General features: G+C 36.5%; 1 protein-coding gene across 1 annotated transcript; it reads right to left on the bottom strand.

Annotated features, from left to right (window-relative positions):
- Nucleotides 1–1934: 1934 nt before the first annotated feature.
- LOC131989031 (bromodomain-containing protein DDB_G0280777-like) lies at nucleotides 1935–20381 on the bottom strand. Its single transcript, XM_059354198.1, has 24 exons — nucleotides 20337–20381; nucleotides 17982–18246; nucleotides 16745–16821; nucleotides 16223–16298; nucleotides 16048–16133; nucleotides 15898–15964; nucleotides 15715–15800; nucleotides 15156–15222; nucleotides 14975–15060; nucleotides 14290–14368; nucleotides 14107–14189; nucleotides 13163–13235; nucleotides 12982–13067; nucleotides 10943–11015; nucleotides 10759–10844; nucleotides 9123–9195; nucleotides 8940–9025; nucleotides 8222–8371; nucleotides 6715–6810; nucleotides 6534–6637; nucleotides 6330–6438; nucleotides 5207–5351; nucleotides 5080–5106; nucleotides 1935–3503 (listed from the first exon to the last, which is right to left on the bottom strand). The coding sequence occupies exons 2-24, from the start codon at nucleotides 18199–18201 to the stop codon at nucleotides 2959–2961; spliced, it is 2580 nt and encodes an 859-aa protein (XP_059210181.1). The 5' UTR covers nucleotides 18202–18246; nucleotides 20337–20381; the 3' UTR covers nucleotides 1935–2958.
- Nucleotides 20382–21090: the final 709 nt, after the last annotated feature.

The raw sequence follows: 21090 nt of genomic DNA, 5'->3' as shown, positions 1-21090 counted from the left end.
AATGGACTCCTCAGATCTTCAGTTTTATATGATATCAATATCTATCTCTATATATTGTTGTATGTATTTAGTGATGTCAGACTGTAAGTATGTAAAACAAACAACAAACACTCTTGAGTATTGTAATTAATAGCAAGTATCTCATAGAAACTTCTAGAAACATAAAGTTATACAGGCCCAGTCACAATGTAGTGTTACGCCCTGGCCTCGGGTAACCAGTGCGCAGCATAAATGCTCTCTGCCCCTCCCAACTCTCAGAGACGAGCGTAAACCGATATGCAGTCCAATATGATTTATTGTTCACAACAATAAATATTTTCCTTCAGGGTGAGCAATAGCCAAAACAACAAACAAAACATTTCTCATTTTAAATCTAACTGACCTGAAAATAAAGATGCATAAAATAAAATACAGGTTTCTTACCTGAACTCCCTAACAAAAACAGGAGAAAATATTTATAAAACAAAAGGCTACCCACCCCTACCTACCAGGACTGCAACAGTTAAAGAATCTTTATCATAAACAATACAACAGAGAACAAAGATTACAACCACTACTGACAACAGTCAACAAACATTTCCCACTGATGCGTCTGGCTGGTACACAGGGAAAGTCAGTGTATATCCAATATTTATTCCATAAAATTGAACTATTTTTAATAATATACAGTTCATGGACTTAAAGACTTACTGCTTTAGCTTGCAAGAGGAGCAGTGAGCAGCAGGGGGGTTAGGTAGGGTGACCATATTTTGATTTCCAAAAAAGAGGACAATCGGCACGGCCTCGAGACACAAATTCAGACAGGCTTCTCGGAGGTTGATGAACATGCTTTATTATGCTTCAATGGTGCAAAATTAACTTCTGTAATAAAATAAAATGAAATCTGTAAAAACTTGTAACAAAATAATAGCTCTCGTAGACTCTTTTCAAATAAATGAATAACTAATATGAAATAATGTTCTAAATATGAACTCTTCTGTTAGAAAATCTAGCTTCAACAATATATCTCTTAATAACTGCAATAAGATAAATAATAGAAGAGTCTCACAAAGATACTAACTTAACAAACAAAAAGGTTCTATACTTTTCATCATTAGTTGTCTTTGAGCTTTGAGATCTCCAGCATCTTTATTAGACACTGAGACATGTGTGCCAGCATTGCACACGGTGCACTCCGCCTCCCACCTGTGACGGTACGTCGGAAATTTTTTTTGCAGTTCATCTGTGAAGCTGCACTTACGCTTCGGCATTTCCCGTGCAATGCTGCTCCGCTGTTCGATCTGCCCTCTGTCTGCTCTGCTCTCTGTCTCTTTCTGTGTGTGTGCGCAGCGCTGACCCACGCAAGCCTCTTGGTAATTACATCTCGCAAAATTGTGTGCAAAGTGCCGGTCAATTTACGTGCACGTGTACTGGTCCTATGAAAAACAGTGAACACCGGACATTTTCGTGAATTTATAAAACCCCCGGACAGGACGTAAAAAGTGGACATGTCCGGGCAAAAGAGGACGCTTGGTCACCCTAGGATTAGGGGCCTTGCTAAGCTCAAGTGCACTTCCTGATTCACTAACCTCTAGGCCACAGACTGCCCGGACTGGTGACCTCAGATGGCTTTAATGTTAAATGGCGATCCAGTCCAGACCAGAGCTGCAGACTGACGGACCAACGGACAAATGGTTTAATCAAAATTGGAATCATGGCATGTTTAAAACTTTTTCAAGTGTACCTAAAAGTGACAGACAAGACATATAGGCTGAATGCAATCTCTCTGTGAAGTGGTGGCTGTGAGACTTGAATAAGACTTGGTTGTAGATCATTGTTCACCAGCGACAAGAAGGTGTGAAATTATAGAGAAGTAGCACAAGCTATCGGGAACATACAGCTGTGAAGCATTAAACACAGCTCAGCTCGCTGCTCTCTAGGCAGGCAGCATCATTTACCACTTCTGTTTCTGCCTTGTGGGTTTCACATCACAGTTGAGGTGTGAGCAGGCCATCACTCTAAAGTTAATAGGAGGTCAAGTTAGGTTGCAGTGCACGACCACCTCTGCAGAAACACCATGCCGCAAGGTTCAGTTTACTGCATGGTGGCGTTGTTTAGACAATGGCTTACAGCAATTTCACTTGAGATGAGTAAAACCTGTCTTTCACTGAAGTGACAGAAGTGATGGTTCTTTTTTAGAGTCCCCTTATCGACGACATGTTGCAAACAAGCTTTTAATCTGAGTTTTTGTTGACATTGATCCTCTTTTTGCCATTTGTCGGTGATGAGCCAGAGATCTGGCCTTTATCTTATCTTTAACAAATACAATGTTAAACATGTTTTATTCTTTTATTCTTTTATTTTTTACCAAAACCAGTACACATAAAGACTGAAAGATATAGAAAATATTCCCCAAATGTAAGTTCTACTCATGTATTCCCATTGAATATCATAAAACATGAAGAAATATTCGTGAATTAGCATATAAGCAACTTATTCAGACCACAGCATTTTATATCAGTATTAGCAAAAACAAATGACCAAGATAAGGATTTGTAAAACAAAGTGTATGACTCCACCAACACTGGACTATATTTGATGTATAAATGTACTATAGGTACTATAGGTATTCTCTGGTAAATGTTGTAATTTTTGCTCCGCTACAATTAAAGTTGTACAAGTAGTATCTCTAAAAAGAAAAAGAAAAAAAGAGGTCTATTTTTATTACCTTAATCTGTTTACTCTGTACTTGTGCTGCTGCAACACCTGAAATTCCCCCATGGGGGATCAATGAAGGAATATTTTATATTATCTTGATTTATCATTCCACAAAACCCTTTTCAGTCTTATACCATCGTAACAGAATAATATATGAATAAGCATGTCCTCTCTTAGCCAAAGAGATCAAATATAAACTGGACATGTGAACAATTTCCAAACACCTTAGATGTGCAGGTCAGAACACAAAACACTTGACAACTACTGCGTCTTCACTGCAGAGATGATCAGAGGAGGAGCGTTTGTCTCATTCCGTTTGAGATGTGGACTGAAATACGGGAAAACCTCACCACCGAACGAACACTCGGTAAAAGAGTAGATGTGAGACTGAGCCGTCACATCGTAGAAGGACACGAGGCCTTCCTCGTAATCCACAAACACCCCGACCTTCTGAGGTTTCCTTTTCAGGCGGAGGCTGACGGGTGGTGACGTCAGGGCTGCGTATCTTTTGTCCTCATAATGCACGGTGACCCAGTAGCCATTATCTGGGTTCAGCGTGAGTTTCCCCTTGCGGTTTGCGTCGCCCCTCGCCACTCCCAGGTCCCAGCCCGTCTTGCTGCGGACCTCCACCTCCCAGTAGGACTTGCCAGACCTCAACCTGTTGAGCCCCACGATGCTGCCGAACATGTCAAACCTCTTTGGAGCATCGGGAACTTCCTGGTTCTTTCCTCCGTCTCTCACGCTCTTCCCATCGGGGGAAAGAATAAGGCTTCGGTGTGCAGAGGATGGATCCAGCTTTACGTCCACTGTAGTTAAAGTAAAATAAATGAAATAGAATCATGATGCACTTCACCAGGGCCTCACAACGTACAGCGTGAGTAACATTGTTCTGTAAGTCAAGTAATCAGTTATCTAGTTACAATTTCCATAAATCAATACAGGTACATCTAAAAAAAAATTGACTATCTGTATGAAAAAGTTCAATACTTTTTGTCAATCATTTCAGAAAGTGAAACTCATATATTATATAGATTGATTAATAACTCTTTACATGCATGATGTAAGCATGCACTTTTAATAAACTTCCACAAATTGAAACTAAAACTAAAATTTATAAATGTTAAAATAAGATAAATAAATACATAAAATCCCCCAGAGGAATTAATGAGACTCCGGAGGTGACGTATGGTTTTCTATCGTCTCGTAATCGCTTAGCAACAGTTTCGACCGTGAGGAGACGCAAATGTGGCCGCTGTCGCTAACTGCGCAACATCAGCAGCTGATCAAAACAAAGCAGCATGGCTAATTATCATAAAGATAGCGATCTTTAATTAACCAGCATCGCTAACTGTGAACAGAGTGTCCGGTGCTTGTTGTAAACAAACAGAGATCGCTAAGTGAACACCTCCTGCAGCAGCAGCACATACACACTGTACAGAGCTAACTGTTAGCCTGTTAGCATTTTGCAGACTCCGGCTCTGCAGCTGGCAGAGACTGCTGCAGGAGGACTGTGCCGCTTCGATTCGTTCTTACTCTTCTTAACAAGCCGCCGGCCCCTGCAACTTCATTCTGGCTGCTTACTGCTTCCCCTCCTTCTCCTCCACTTCTTCTTTTCATTTTACTGCCCCACAGGTCACAAATAGAAGTTTGGATAACTCACAAATCGAAGAAATATCGTCGAGTGTCACGAGATCTCGTCACGCCCCTAATATATTCTAATTTTCTGAACACTGAGTTTGGGGTTTTCATTATCTCTAAGCCAGAATCATCAAAATTACAAGAAAAACAGGCTTGAAATATTTCACTCTACACATAATGAATCTATATAATGTATGAGTTTCATTATATTCAAATTTTTTTAGATGTACCTGTATATGTCCCCTCGGCGGTGTGTCCTGACCTGACTGGGACAGTTGAGAGCTAATGACACGCTGGGCCATGAATATAATATGTGATCTTTTAAGTTTGTGAATTTATGCACACTCCTTTCAGTTTTTCAAACTAAATGCAACAGTATATCAAGGCCCATATTATATTTTTTGTGGAACATTTATTTCAATACAGGTTTTTTCAGCTGATAACCATGTAATGAGTTTCAGGTGTTTGGTTTGTGTCATTATCTCCCGCCTGTTGCCCCAATCACCCAGTCAGGACACTCAGGCTAAGCTGGTGGCTCTTCATTTGTACCTCTGATGAACAAATGATAAGCTTCAATGCAGTGGGTTGGTTTAAAATAAATAAATAAAAAGAATCAAAACCGCAAATACTCCTTAACAAGTGTCTCCGTTAAGCTGATTTTGTTTAAACCTTGACCACAATAGTTCTCTAACCACAATGTTTTCCTGTTAAATCACATTTATTTTCATGTTTTGAATCACACACCTGCAAATGTGGGAATCCTCTTGAGTTCTGTGGAAAATAAACAATATTAAAACAAGTCGCTAAGAATTAAATAAAGCGCTTGATTAAATTAAGTGCAGACCAGTATGACCTCAGGTGTGGTACTCACCAACAGAGGAGAGTTTTTGCAGTTTCTGGTGAATTTGTTGTATCATGGTTGATGTTGTAGTTCTCAGTGTACCGAAGGACAGTGAAGTGTCGACAGTGACATTTTTCCAATCTCTGGATTCATTCAAGCCTGTTGGAGGGCAAACCTGTGTGTGTGTGTGTGTGTGTGTTTGTGGGAGGGAGGGAGGGAGGGAGGGAGGGAGGGAATGAGAAATGTTACATAGTCAGTATAATACAATTTCACCCTCTGAACCCCAAATGTATGTTTTCTTTAAAGGATTGCCAAAGATATACTATATATCAAAGAAAGAAACTGTAAAATGGGCATTGTCGTTGGAATTTGAACCTCATAGGTCAGATCGTAGCTTACGAAAGTTTCTGTTAGAAAGAGGAACAAAAAAAAGAAGCTTAAAATTGTGATATTTCTGTCAAAATCTCTTAATTTTACAAGTCTAATTTAAAACGTTGCCAAAAATTTGTAATAACTAGATCCTGTTAAAAACATTAAATTCTGCTCCTCAGAGACACTGTGAAGCCATGATTGAGTCTGATGAGACGAACGGTCACGTGACAAATATTCACTGAAAATCTGTTTACACAGAGCTGAGAGGAGAGGACAGGAGAGGCTGTAAAAATGCTGATAGTTCAATATGTATAACATGTGGAGACACAATTTTTTCCACCAATATATATGACACTTCTGGCCACTTGGAAAAGTGTTTTATGTATAAAAAACATTTAATTTCAATTTAAAAAAATAAAAATTATCAGAGAAATTTAACTTGCGTCTCTTTCTTTTCTATGATTTATGTCATTATGACTGTGTTATTCTGCACAAAAGACATTTTTGAGTTGTTCCCACTTCTAGCCATGATTCTGCTGACTTTTATATTTTATATATAGTTTACATATTGCAGTGAAATACATGGCTACAATGAGTAAAATGTAAAAAGAGCAACAACAAAAAAACGCTCTGAATAGCTTGTTAGGGTTCAGAGTACTTAAAAACAAATTGAAATATGCATAGATTTGTCAGGCACAAAACTTGGTTTAGCTTCCTCTAGATTGTTTACTCACATACTGACAGAGAAGAAGCATTATGTTAAAAATCTTGGATATCTCACCTGCAAGGCTGGATTTTTGTCCAACTCGTCAATGGTCTTTTTGAGTTTGTCAACTTCCTTTTGTAGCTTCTGGACCAAATTTTGTCCTTCTCTCTTCACTGTCTGCCTCCTAAAAAAAGACAAAGTAACATCAGGCAGTTAATTGAACTAACTGTGATGCTGATGTCATAAAATCAGTTTTATAATCTGAGGTACGTGGCGGACCTGTCCTCCAGAGGCTGAAGGGCTTTCTGCCGAGCGTCCGCCACGACTCTCATCACCTCTGAGAACACGTTGTTGATCTCCAGCCATTCAGCATCCAAGCTGCCCTGAACAGAATAACGGACAACGAGGGTGTTAAGGAAATATTTATCACAACAAAAGGGAAAAATCAGCTGCGGCTCACCTTGCAGGCCTTCACCGAGGATGTTACTTCAGACATCTTTTTTTCTCTCATCTGTATTTTCTGCTGTAAATCGGCCTTCATCATGTCTTGCCTCGCCTTGAATGATGACAAAAGTATTATATTAGCAAGCACACACACAAGTATAATAACAGCACTGATTTTTTTTCAATAACTGCTGATGTCTGTATACATCTGTATCCTCTTTTTTCCTCTTAAAAGTTTGTCAGATTTTAAAAACTAAGTTATGGGTTCTTTACCGTGTTGGTAGTGCATTTCACCACACAGCATCTTTAAGATATTTTTTCTGATGGTTGGTAACAGACGTATTTATCAAGAGGCTCCTTCATTCAATGGAGAGAGATGGATTGTTTTCCCTTCTGATGGGGGCGGGGCTTAAGTGGGCTACGTTTTAACGCCACAGTAAAGATATGAAACTATACAACCTTAGTTATATATATATATTATATATATATATAGTTAGTGCAAACCATGTCATGAAATCTTATTTGTCAAAATTTTGCAAAAGGAAAAACATAGCAATTTTCCCCTTGACCTCAACCTCTATATCTGAATGAAAATGGGCTCAATGGCTACCCACAAGTCTCCCCTTTTAGACATGCCTAATTTATGCCGATCCCATGCAGTTTGGGGAAAAAAACATGCAGCATAAATCTGTTATTTTCATCAATCTTATTTACACCTATTAAGATCTTCAGCCTAAATGACAGAATAGGGGCGGCTGTGGCTGAGTTGGTAGAGCAGTCGTCCACTGATCGGAGGGCTGGTGGTTCGATCACTGACCATGGCAGCCTACATGTCGAAGTATCCTTGAGCAAGGTGAACCCCAAATTGCTCCCGATGCTGCTTTCATCGGTGTGTGAATGAATTCCCAATGATGGCAGGTGGGACCGTTTAGGGTAGCCTCTGCCACCAGTATGAATGTGTGTGTGAATGGGTGAATGAGCGCAGTCTGTAGTGGAAAGCGCTTTGAGTGGTCGCAAAGCGACTAGAAAAGCGATATATAAGTGCAGGTCCATTTACCATTTGTCTATAACCAAACATTACAACCCATAGCGTTTGTCAAAATGAGCATTTTGCAGCTCACGGTACCACGGAGCGTTCTAAAAAATAGCACACACGTCATTGTACATACTCGTATGGTTCGGGGTTGTTAAAAAAAAAGCTGCTGTTTCGGTCAATTTTTGCTACTAAACCAATGACCTAGGTTTTTAGGCCCAAGAAATCCTGTTTAGTCGTTAAAAAGAGGTTATAAATGACTGCTAAAGAAAATAATTGTTTATAAATGCCGGAAGTGAAGAAGTGAAGATGGTGATGTGAGCTACGGAAGTTACATAAAAAACCTAAGTTACGCAAACAACGTAAATTATGTAAACAACCATTTTTATCAATTCATAAGTGATCAGAAATAGTTACATTTGGCACCAATTCTGTTATAAATGGCTAGTTGTGGCTAAAAACAACAAACTGTTAATAAAGATTGTAGTACCTTTTGTTGTTTTTGAGCCTCCCGCTCTTTCTTCCTTTCATTCTCTTTCTCCTGCTCCCTCTCCTTCTCCCTCTCCTTCTCTCTCTCCTTTTGCTGGACTGCAGCTTCCTGAGCTGTGGTTGTTGGAACATCCAGGACCAGCTGCCCCATCTAAAGGATGAAAGCAGTCATGACAACTTCTCAGTCTGAATTCAGTTGTGCATGGTTTGGACAAATTCTTTTATACATATCTATCAACAGGTAAAAATGACAACACGTCCTCATACCTAAAACAGAGTAAGTGGTTCGTCAATGACTCCCAAAACATAAAACTGTTGTATGACTTGTTGCAGTTTTAAACCCAGGGATAGCTTTTTGAAACAGAACTACTTGGTTAGGTTGAAGAAAAGATCTTGGTTTAGGTTTAAATAACCAAGAAATATGTTTTTTCCCCCCATAACTAGCTGTTGATTTCACACAAGCAGCAGCCTTACGTGGACTTTGTCACTCTTTATACCATGTAACCTGACTTCCTTCTTTGGAAGATTTCAGCCTAACAAACATAAATATCGTCCTTAATAAAAGGCTTGCACATACAACCTATACACCTATTTTCCTTTTGTAGGGGGCAGTCTAAAAAATTAAGTTCTATATAAACACACCTGTACTGAAAAAGGGAATCACAGACTGATACTGGATTTGCTTTCCAGCGGGACATTTAAACAAGAAGATGCTCTACCTGCTGCACACTGGTGGAGAAATCAAGCTTTCGACAAGCGTTGGTGGCTGTCTGATGTGTGCTGTTGCGTTGGGGAGTCTCAAACACTATACAGAAAAAAAATGGTCACCAACAAATAAAGCTGCTTTGAATAATCCCAATATGTTATACCTTTTCTGTATGAATTACAGTTATAGAGCATACATGGACTGTTTGTCTCTGTTGGTGCAGGGTTTGATTGGGGGCCGAAGATCTGTGAAACCGGCATCACCGAGGCCTGTCAGAGAAAATAGAGGAAGATTTTATTTCACGTTTTCCCAATTACTGAATATATCAGTATATAATATATATACCACCTAAAACAGAATAAGTGGTTTGACTCCCAAAATGTTTTACTGTTCTATGTAAAAGAAAAGATCTTGGTTTGGGTGGGGGGTCACGTAACTTAGCCTTCATACGTAGATAAAACTAAGTCAACCTTGTCTGTTGTTTTCACACAGGACACAAGCAGAAGCCTTACATGGACTTTGTCACTCTTTATACCATGTCACCTGACTTCCTACTCTGGATGATTTTGGCCCAATAAGAGGCTTGCATAGACAACATTTACACATGTTTTTGGTGTGAGAACAGTCTAAAAAAATGAATATAAATATAAATGCATCTGTACTGAAAAGGGAATCACAGATTCAAACTGGATTTGCTTTGCAGCTGGACATTTCAACAAGTTGAGAATCTACTGTGCCTGTTTAAATAACCCAGTAATATGTTGCTGTTTTTTTAATATAACTTAACCTACAATCGTAAGTTAAAATAAGTCACCGTTGACTTTTGGTTTCACCCAGGACACAAGCAGTGGCCTCCTGGGTGAAATTCCTGTCTGTTTAACCCTTACATGGACTTTGTCAGTCTTTATACTACGTCTAATGACTTCCTCATTTGCCACTGCCATAATTACTACAGTCCCTAATGATTTCAGCCTATCAAATCTAAATATCAATCGTAATAACAGCTTTGCACAGACACCTTTTTTTGTTGAGGACAGTCTAAAAAATTAAGGGAAATAAATTGCATTTGATTTCCAGCGGGACATTTAACCCTTTATCGGGCCAAGAACTATATTTGGTAACTTCAGTGGATATCTAAATGAGGTCCCCATGTCTCTCTGTTTGGTCGTAGAACCACATGGATTTCTTCCAGCTAATCAGCAAAGATCAGGCTACATCACAGACGGTGACACCATGACATCTGACCAATCAGTATGATAATAATATAATAATAACTTTATTGACCTTGACTTCCAATGTAAAAATGAAAAATCAAGCAAGAAAACAGTTTTACAAACAGAGTTGAGGTAATATTTCGAGAAAAAAGTGGCAGATTTACTAGATTAAAGTGGCAAATCTACCAAAAAAAAAAGTGGCAGATTTATGAGATTTAAAGTGGCAAATCTACAAGAAAAAAAGTGGCAGATTTACGAGATTTAAAGTGGCAAATCTACAAGAAAAAAGTGGCAGATTTACGAGATTTAAAGTGGCAAATCTACAAGAAAAAAGTGACAGATTTACGAGATTTAAAGTGGCAAATCTGCTCGAAAAAAAGTCACAGATTTACAAGAAATATTGGGGGGAAAAAAGCAACTTTTTTCTCACAGATTCACCACTTTAATCTCAAACTTTTTCTCAAAATATTACCCCCCTCCCCCGGGTCCGTATGTTTCTTTTACACATTCTGGCAGTATGTAATATCCTCCAATATTCTCTGGAGTTGAAATTTGGAATTTGCAAGTATTTCAATGAGTGCCCTATTAAGGGTTAATCAAGTTGAGAAGATACTGTACCTGCTGCACACTGGGGGAGAAACCAAGCGCTGGATGAGCGTTAGTGGCTGTCTGATGTGTGTTGTTGTGTTGGAGAGTTTGAAACACTGTAGAGAGAAAAAAATGGTCACCAACAAATAAAGCTGCTTTGAATTATCCTGATATGTTATACCTGTTCTGTATGAATTACAGTTATAGAGCATACGTGATCTGTTTGGCTCTGTTGGTGCAGGGTTTGATTGGGGGCCGGAGATCTGTGACAACGGCAACACCGAGGCCTGTCAGAGAAAATAGAGGAAGATTTTATTTTACTTTTTTTCAAACACTGAATACATCACTGTTTACATTAGTCTTACATACCTGTGCACCACCTAAAACAGAAAAAGTGGCTTTTCATTGACTTCCAAAATGTATGACTGTTCTATTTAACGTTGTGAAACGGTCGCCGTTTTAGACCCAAGGATAGCCTTTTGTACCAGAGCTACTTGGTTCTGTTGAAGAAGAAATCTTGTTTTGGGTTTAAATAACCCAGTCATATGGGTTTTTTTTAGTTTTTTTACCTAACTTAACCTGCAAACATAGATTAAAATAAGTCAACCTTGGCCGTTGATTTCACACAGGACACAAGAAGCAGCCTTGCATGGACTTTGTCACTCTTTATACCATGTCACCTGACTTCTTTCTTTGGAAGATTTCGAACCAACAAACATAAATATGCTTGCATAGACAACCCATACAACCGTTGTTTTAAAGTTTTACATAAACACATCTGTACTGAAAAGGAAATTACAGACTGAAACTGTATTTGCTTTCCAGCGGGACATTTAAACAACTTGAGAAGCTGCTGTACCTAGAAATATGTTGTTGTTGTTGTTGGGTTTTTTTTACAAAACTTAGCCTACATATGTAGATTAAAATAAGCATTTGGTTTCAAAAAGGTTACAAGAAGTGACCTCCTGGGTGAAAGTTTGACCCTCACATGGACTTTGTCACTCTTTATACCAGGGGTGGGCAATTAATTTTCCCAAGGGGCCACATGACCAATACCACGAAGGTTGCGGGGGCCGGACCAAAACTCTGAACTAAATTCTGTTAAATATTAAATTAATCGCTTTATAAAATACAGTAAATTATCTGGTTTTGACCTGCTACTGGTAAGAATACATGTTATGATAAGACTGTTAATGTGGAGTAAATCAAATATAGCAGAAAAAAGTAGTAAATACTCCAATCACTATATCACTTTTCCATTTATTTTAAACACAACTGTAAATCACCTTTAGCAAGATTCCTATTGGTGTTTTTGTATTATATAGCTTTTTTTTTTTTTTCTAAGTGTTTTACAATGTTGTCATGCTTTTATTTTGAAAAGGTGCCGTCCAGTGTGAAACTGGTGCTTTAATTTTTAAAGGTAGTGACAGGAAGTAACAGGTGGAACGGTAAAATGAAAAACTAACGGTAAATAATAACGAGTGCGTCATAATTCATATAAAGTTGATATAAAATATCAAAAAGGCTTCTATAGTGGCTGGCTGACAGGGACAAGGTTTGTTAAAGTTTATTTTCTTCTGTCATATATATTAGTGGCTATATTTGTTGTCTTAACTATAGTAAAAGTGCTTGTTTGCTCAAGTGCTAATGCTAATGTTTGTTATTGCTCTTACGGTGGATTCACAAGGTGACCAAGGAATGTCTTATTTTTATTTTCATGGAGAAACGATTTTAAATAAATCTTGTGAACTATCAGTTAAAGAGTCGACCGTCATTCAGCCAGGAATGCTACTAAACATACATTCAAACCACAAAAACAATATAGAGCATGTATGTTATGCAGTAAACCAGTAATTTATTAACTATGCAAAAAGCAGTACGTGTTTTTGACAAGATACCTAGGTAACTCAGATATACGTAAATCGCCTTCAAAATAAAAGCACTGCGGTTGTATTGATTTCTAATTTCTGGGTAACCTCACGCGGGCCAGACAAGGACAGCCAACGGGCCGGATGTGGCCCGCGGGCCACCAAATGCCCAGGTCTGCTTTATACTATGTCATCTCACTTTCTTCTTTGCCACCTTCATAGTACTCCAGCCACTAAAGATTTCAGCCCAATGAAGTTAAATATGGGTCAATATAAGAGCCTTGCACCAAAAAAACTATACAACTTTTGTTTTTTGGGTGAAGTACAGTCTAAAAAGTGAAGTTATATACAAATGCATCCGTACTTAAAGAAGAAGATGCTGTACCTGCTGCACACTGGTGGACAAATCAAGCGCTGGACGAGCGTTGGCTGCTGTCTGATGTGTGTTGTTGTGTTGGAGAGTTTGAAACACTGTAGAGAAAAAATGGTCACCAGCAAATAAAGCTGCTTTGAATTATCCCTATATGTTATACCTGTTCTCTATGAATTACAGTTATAGAGCATACATGATCTGTTTGTCTCTGTTGGTGCAGGGTTCATTTGGGGGCCGAAGATCTGTGAAACCGGCATCACCGCGGCCTGTCAGAGAAAAGAGAGGAAGATTTTTTTTCACTTTTTTTCAAATTGCTGTATATATAACTGTTTTTACAGAAGTCTGGCGCACCTGTGCACCACCTAAAACACAATATGTGGTTTGCAAATGATTCCCAAAACGTATGACAGTTCTATTTTGGTTTGAGTTTAAATAACCAATTAATATGTTGTTGGGGTTTTTTTTCACATAAGTGAACCTTAATACGTAGATTAAAATAAGTCAACCTTGGCTGTTGATTTCACACAGGAGACAAGCAGCAAACAGCCTTACATGGACTTTGTTACTCTTTATACCTAATCACCTGACTTCTTTCTATGGAAGATTTTGGCCTAACAGACATAAATATGGGTCTTATAAGAGGCTTACACAGACATCCCATACACCTATTTTTCTTTTGGAGGGGGCAGTCTAAAAAATTAAGACTTAAACTGGATTTGCTTTCTAGCGGGACATTTAAACAAGTTGTGAAGCTGCTGGACCTGTTTAAATGTGTTGTTGTTGGGGGTTTTTTTTGTTTGCTTTTTACAAAACTTAGCCTACATATGTAAATTAAAATAACTCCATGTTGGTTTTTGGTTTCACACAGAACACAAGCAGTGGCCTCCTGGGTGAAAGTCCTGTTTGTTTGACCCTTACGTGGACTTTGTCACTCTTTATACGCCGTCAAATGACGTATAATTGCTACCTTCATATTACTCCAGCCACTAAAGATTTCAGCCTATCAAACATAAATATCGGTCTTAATAAGAGCCTTATACCGACAAACTATACAGCTTTTGTTTTTCTGCGGGGTGTATAGTTTTTAAAAAATCTAGTCATATACAAATGCATCTGTACTTAAAGAAGATGCTGTACCTGCTGCACACTGGTGGACAAATCAAGCGCTGGACGAACGTTGGGGGCTGTCTGATGTGTGTTGTTGTGTTGGGGAGTGAACACTGTAGAGAGAAAAAAAAATGGTCACCAACAAAAAAAGCTGCTTTGAATAATCCTGATATGTTATACCTGTTCTGTATGAATTACAGTTCTAGAGCATACATGATCGGTTTGTCTCCGGCACCGTGACTTTGGGTGCAGGGTTCGTTTGGACACCAAAGATCTGTGGCATCCCCGAGGCCTGTCAGAGAAAAGAGAGGGAGATTTTATTTCACTTTTTTTCCAATTACTGAATATATCACTGTTTTTACAGAAGTCTGGCGTACCTGTGCACCACCTAAATCAGAATAAGTGGTTTGCCAATGACTCCCAAAACGTAAGAGCATTCTTTTTAATGTTGTGAAACAGTTTTAAACCCAGGGATAATTTTCTGAACTAGAACTACTTGGTTAGGTCTTTCCTGTTTTGGGTTTAAATAACCAAGTAATATGTTTTTTATTTCAATTTTTTACCTAACTTAACCTTCATACATAGGTTAAAATAAGTCAATATTGACTTTTGGTTTCATACAGAACACAAGCAGTGGCCTCCTGAGTAAAAGTCCAGTTTGTTTGACCCTTACGTGAACTTTGTCACTCTTTATAAGACGCCAAGTGACTTCCTTCTTTGCTACCTTCATAGTACTCCAGCCACTAAAGATTCCGGCCCAATGAAGTTAAATATGATCCATTATAAGAGCCTTGCACCGACAAACTATACAACTTTTTTTTTTTTTTTGGGGGGGGGGTACACAGTCTAAAAGATCAAGTTATATCAAATGCATCTGTACTTAAAGAAGACACTGTACCTGCTGCACACTGGTGGACAAATCAAGCGCTGGACGAACGTTGGTGGCTGTCTGATGTGTGCTGTTGTGTTGGGGAGTTTGAAACACTGTAGAGAAAAAATGGTCACCAACAAATAAAGCTGCTTTGAATAATCCCAATATGTTATACCTTTTCTGTATGAATTACAGTTATAGAGCATACATGATCTGTTTGTCTCTGTTGGTGCAGGGTTCGATTGGGGGCCGAAGATCTGTGGCATCCCCGAGGCCTGTCAGAGAAAGTAGAGGAAGATTTTATTTCATGTTTTCCCAATTACTGAATATATCACTGTTTTTACAGAAGTCTGGCGTACCTGTGCACCACCTAAAACACAATAAGTGGTTTGTCAATGACTCCCAAAACGTATTACCATTCTATTTAATGTTGTGAAACAGTTTTAAACCCAGGCATAATTTTCTGAACCAGTACTACTTGGTTAGGTCGGAGAACAGATCTTTCTTGTTTTGGGTTTAAATAACCAAGTAATATGTTTGTTTGACCCTTAAGTGGACTTTGTCACTCTTTATAAGACATCAAGTGACTTCCTTCTTTGCTGCCTTCATAGTACTCCACCCACTAAAGATTTCAGCCCAATGAAGTTAAATATGGTTCATTATAAGAGTCTTGCACCGACAAACTATACTACTTTTTTAGGGGGAAAGTACAGTCTAAAATATCTAGTTATATACAAATGCATCTATACATAAAGAAGACGCTGTACCTGCTGCACACTGGTGGACAAATCAAGCATTGGACGAACGTTGGTGGCTGTCTGATGTGTGCTGTTGTGTTGGGGAGTTTGAAACACTGTAGAGAAAAAAAATGGTCACCAACAAATAAAACTGCTTTGAATTATCCCTATATGTTATACCTGTTCTGTATGAATTACAGTTATAGAGCATACATGATCTGTTTGTCTCTGTTGGTGCAGGGTTTGATTGGGGGCCGAAGATCTGTGGCATCCCCGAGGCCTGTCAGAGAAAGTAGAGGAAGATTTGATTTTACTTTTCCCAATCACTGAATATATCATTGTTTTTACAGAAGTCTGGCGTACCTGTGCACCACCGGGGAAATCCAGTGCTCGTTGGGTTTTGTTTGAGTTTGTGGCCGTTTGCAGAGAAGACTGCTGAGTTCCCATCACTGTAGGGAAACAGAACAGGTCACTGTTAAAAAAGAAGAAGCTGTTTTGTTTACTTTAGTGATGAATAAAGTACTATTATAATTCATACTTGATTTGACCATTTGGAATAAAACTTCTTCTTCTGCATTCGTCAGGGTGTTGTGATTTGATGACACAGGTTCGTTCTGTCAGAGAGAGGTGAAAGATAAAATTTAACTCTGTGCTTCTACACTGTAAATACATTAAAAGTTAAAACACTTCCCATCAAATAACAGTAAAGTTAAGTATGTTATTTTAGAGATTATTTCTTTAAAAATAGTTTTACTGTAAAAACAAAAGTTCCTTTATTTTCCATTCAGCAATATGGTTTGTATTTTTTTTAAATCCTTTACATAGAATTCACTGTAATTGAATAATTTAATATTGAAATGTAACTTACATTTTATAGTTTATATTTTTCACTGTCAATGTCATTAATTGGCATTTGCACAAAAACCCTGTAAATGTCTGGAAAATAACTTTTTTTTTTACAGTGTAGCTTATCATCATATCATCCATACATATTTCTTGACAACATAAGCACAAAACATAACATGTTTAGCATATCATTTTTATTTGTGTTTGCATTTACCTCGTTCATTACCGGAGCAGCCCAGGTAATTTGTTTGTGGTCCTTTTGATTTGCATCCCTGTAATTTCCCCAGGTGTCTGAAAACAAGAAAATACAAACTATAATATGTATAAAGTTCATGAGTAACTTTCAGTGATGGTTATAGAATTTTGGATTTTTAAGTAATCTTGTACTTTATCCCACAGTGTAAAAATACTTTTAAGCTTAAATTAAAGGTCCTGGATTCAAAATTATGTGTATGACAAGTAGTCATTATGCAGAATGACTCTTTTCCAAAAGAACAAAACAAAAACAATGCTTATAACTAGCATTAATGTGTTGCAGCAGGTACAGAAGGAGCGAATTTTAGATATAATTTGTACTGCCGATTCGCTTAATCAATGACAATATATATCACAATCTATGAGTGAATTTATATTTTGCATTAATAATCAGAAATAGCAAAGAAATTAGTTACAAAAAGTATAATATTTTCCCCTGAGGTGTGGTGTAGTATAAAGTAGCACACTGTGTAAAAAAAAAAAAAACCCTGTTGTTTTTACAGTAAAAAAACATCAGCTGTGGTTGTCAGAACTTTACCGTAAAAAATAAGGTGCAACTTTTTCTAATATTACGGTAAAATGATATTAGCACTGTTGATTTCACGTTTAAGATTGCCATTTTATTCCATATTTTACCGTAAAAAAAAAAAAAAAATCCATCAAAAGAAACGCTGTTCTGCCATATAATTGACAAGAAAATACTTAATAAATGCTGCATAAATTAAAGATTTTACCATTAAATATTACAGTATATTTCTGTTATAAATATGAAATATGGTGTTTGTACATTTAACAGTAAGAAAAAGTATTTTTACAAAAAAAAAATATGCAAAAATGATGGCTTGTATATATATATTACAGTATATTTTTGTCACAAACACGGTGCCAGAGTATTTTACAGTGGAGTAATGTTTTTTGTTTGTTCTTTAACTGTAAAAAATACAGTTTTGGCTGATATATACATTTACGGTTTCATTGTTACTGAAACTGAATTAACCCATTCATCATTTTACGTCTTTTACTATCATGGTTTAGCAGTTTTTCACCATAAAATCTACATTTTTTACAGTGCATAATATGGAAATACTCAAGTAAAGTACATCAAAATTGTATTAAATTACAGTCATTTTACTGAAGTTTTGAAGTAAATGCATCAGTGATAAACATACAGTAGCACATATGGATGAACCACTCACCAGAATTGAGAACAGGGCTGATAAAAGTCAGCAAAGGGTCTTCCACTTTGATTGGAGGTCCCACGTAGGTGAATTTAGGAAGGTAAGTGTCAAATCTGAATTGTTCGCCCTCAGGGATACTCATGCCCTTCGGAGTGCATCCCTTCTTCCCCTGGTGCGTTCTCAGACCCTGGTAGGTCGTAACTTTTGACCAACCACAGTGGCAAACCTGGTAGCTCATGTCTGATGTGTTGAGTATCAGCGGAGGGACTGTAAAAAAAAAAGCCTGTAAAAAAAAAAGACAAAATTGTTAAAATTTGAACTTTCACAACAATGGTTCCTTGAGCAGATCACAGGTAATGAAAGTTAGAAAAACTAAAGACAAAGACAAAGCTTAAAATGTTGATATTTCTGTCAATTCTACATGCCTCATTAATAATGTAATTAACAATAAAGCGTTTGTAATAACTAGATCCTGTTAAAAACATTAAATTCTGACACTGTGAAGCCATGATTGATTCTGCTGAGACCAACAGTCACGTGACAAATGTTCACTGAAGATCTGTTTACACAGAGCTGAGAGGAGAGGACAGGAGAGGCTGGAAAAATATAAATAGTCCAAGATGTTTAACATGTGGTGACCCATTTTTTTCTATTATTCATGACACTTGTGGGCACTTGGAAAAGTATATTTAAATTCCATTTTATTCAATTTAAAAAAATAATAATTTATGTTGCAGTGAAATATAAGGCCACATTGAGTATAATGTGTCAAAAGAGCAAAAAAAAAACAACAACAACAAAACAACGCCCTGAAACTGCTTGTTGGGATACAGAGGGTTAAACTTTTGTGACATGATGTTTCTTTTTACAAGTGACCAATGTTGTTTTCTTTCTTTTGTGGCAAAAAGATTATTGTTATTGTTGCAGAAAAAATATTGTCATATTTTAAGCAGATCATTTTTGTCCTTTTAAAAAAAAGTTAAAAAGAAGAAATTGAGACTGAATATACTTTGACACCTGTTTCAAAGCTTAATTTTCCAGTGAGAAATTAAAACCTAATTTAAAGGTTTTCATTTTGTTTTACTGCTTTACTGGTTAAACTGGATGTGCAGGACAGAGATCAGTCGCCCTCTAGTGGTACTATAGAGTATAGTTTACACTCTCAACTAATACATCCTGCTGAATATTACACACAGCCAGACACAACCAGGAAATGAAAAAAAAAACAATAAATAAATTACATTTTACTCGGTGTCAATACTAATAACTGCAAAGACAACATTGTTACTGTTAAAAGGTATTCTTAGAATGGGATTAAATCAACTTTAACTAAAGGAGTAATTGTCAAAATAAAATGATATATGAGATCAAACTTAAGTGAAAGGAAATGCAGCATTACAGAAGAAGAAGAAGAGCAGAGACATAGGTTACAGATACATAGAAATTATTAATAAATATGTATTATTTTTCAATCAAGAATTATATGTAATCAAGAAAAACAATATATATATATATATATACACACACATATATAAATATGTGGTTGTATATGTAAATATATATATATATATATATATATAAATATTTTAAAATATATTTATCTATATACATATGTTTATTGTTTTTTTTAATTTTATGTGTGTGTGTGTGTGTGTGTGTGTGTGTGTGTTTATATATTTATTTATATTTATAAACATTTCAATATATAAATATGAATGTGTGTTTTTATAACACATGGCATATATGAATATTGATTCAAAATACAAAAACATGTAATAGAGTTGCATAGTATAACAATGACATAAATAATAATTTAATATTTTAAAAAATATATTTATTATTATTATTATTATTGTAGTATTATCATATTATTAGTAGTATTGTTAATAAATATTTTCTTTATTTTAATTATTTAAAAAAAAATACAATTGTGTTAGTAGTTGTTCTTCTGCTGTAGAACAAGACCATAAAAAAAAAACAATGAATGAATGACCAGCCCATTATGCAAATATAATCTACGTCACTGTTGGCTGCAGCTCTGCTTGTTTTAATGTCTCTGCTCTTCACTCTACTTATCACTAGTGTTACATAACCTGCAGTCTTCACGGCTCACGCTGCTAAAATCGCTCTTTTAATGCACATATGTCTTAAAAATGATAACATTTAATCGCCTCTTATAACTTTCAAACGCACCTCAAGTAAAGTCAATCATTTATTTCAAACGCATTAACAAATCGATTTTTTTCAATATGATTCAATACTTTAACTGACACGTTTGCACGTTTGCATTCCTGTGAAGTTTTGTGTTTTGTTGCATTAACATGACAATAATTTAAAAATGTTAACAAATAATGAAGAGCAGTAGCAGCTTACCTGGCGCTGTGTGACCGCTCCGCTCCTCTCTGTCCCGTGTGTGTGTATGTGTGTGAGTGTGTGTGTACCTGTCCGTCTCTGCCTGTCGATCCTCCAAAGTTTCACTTTCGTTTCAGGCAAAAAGATCCTGAAGCTTTCCTTTAAACGGCCCACGCGCGACTTGCAAAACACAGTTTCCTGTTATTGAGCTGAACTGTCATTAAAAAGCATCATTTAACACAAGAGACACCGCAGGGAAATATCATGTTTTGTGTGTTTTTAAAAAAAACAACCATTTATACAGTGGTCGATTTTGAGGTTTTGGGCTATTTTCAGACTAGTAAAAAAGAAATCATCCAAAATACACATGCATGGTTTTTTGGTTGTTTTTCTTCCCCCCTGCCCTTATTATATCTGTTACATTTCTCCTAAATTCGCCGAAAAGCCTAATTTGCATATTTAAACATATTTATTTTTGGAAAACTATTATTAGTAGTATTTATTGTATTATTGTTTTTAGTGCTATTATTATTATTATTATTATTATTATTATTATTTATATATTTCATTATTATACTTGTTGTTGTTGTTGTTGTTGTTGTTGTTGTTGCTGTTTTAGTTATTTTATTATTATTTATATTGTTATTTTTATAATATTATCATTATTACTATTAATATTATTGTTGTCATGATAAATATGATTGAAATTATTGTCTTATTAATACAATTATGAATAATATTATTACTTTTATTATTCTTTTAGTGCTATTATTAT

The sequence above is a fragment of the Centropristis striata genome, chromosome 17 (assembly GCF_030273125.1).
Source record: "Centropristis striata isolate RG_2023a ecotype Rhode Island chromosome 17, C.striata_1.0, whole genome shotgun sequence".
Classification (NCBI taxonomy): Eukaryota; Metazoa; Chordata; class Actinopteri; order Perciformes; family Serranidae; genus Centropristis; species Centropristis striata.
The sequence above is the reverse complement of the archived record's forward strand: the minus strand, read 5'-3'. Positions and strand labels throughout refer to the sequence as shown.

Excerpts from the sequence above, each read along its gene's own strand:
- LOC131989031 (XM_059354198.1), bottom strand. The coding sequence starts at position 18,201 with ATGAGCTACCAGGTTTGCCACTGTGGTTGGTCAAAAGTTACGACCTAC. Across the intron at positions 14,190-14,289 it reads GCCGGAGACAAACCGATCAT|TGTTCACTCCCCAACACAAC; the intron begins GTATGCTCTAGA and ends TTCTCTCTACAG. Across the intron at positions 5,107-5,206 it reads GCAAAAACTCTCCTCTGTTG|AACTCAAGAGGATTCCCACA; the intron begins GTGAGTACCACA and ends TATTTTCCACAG.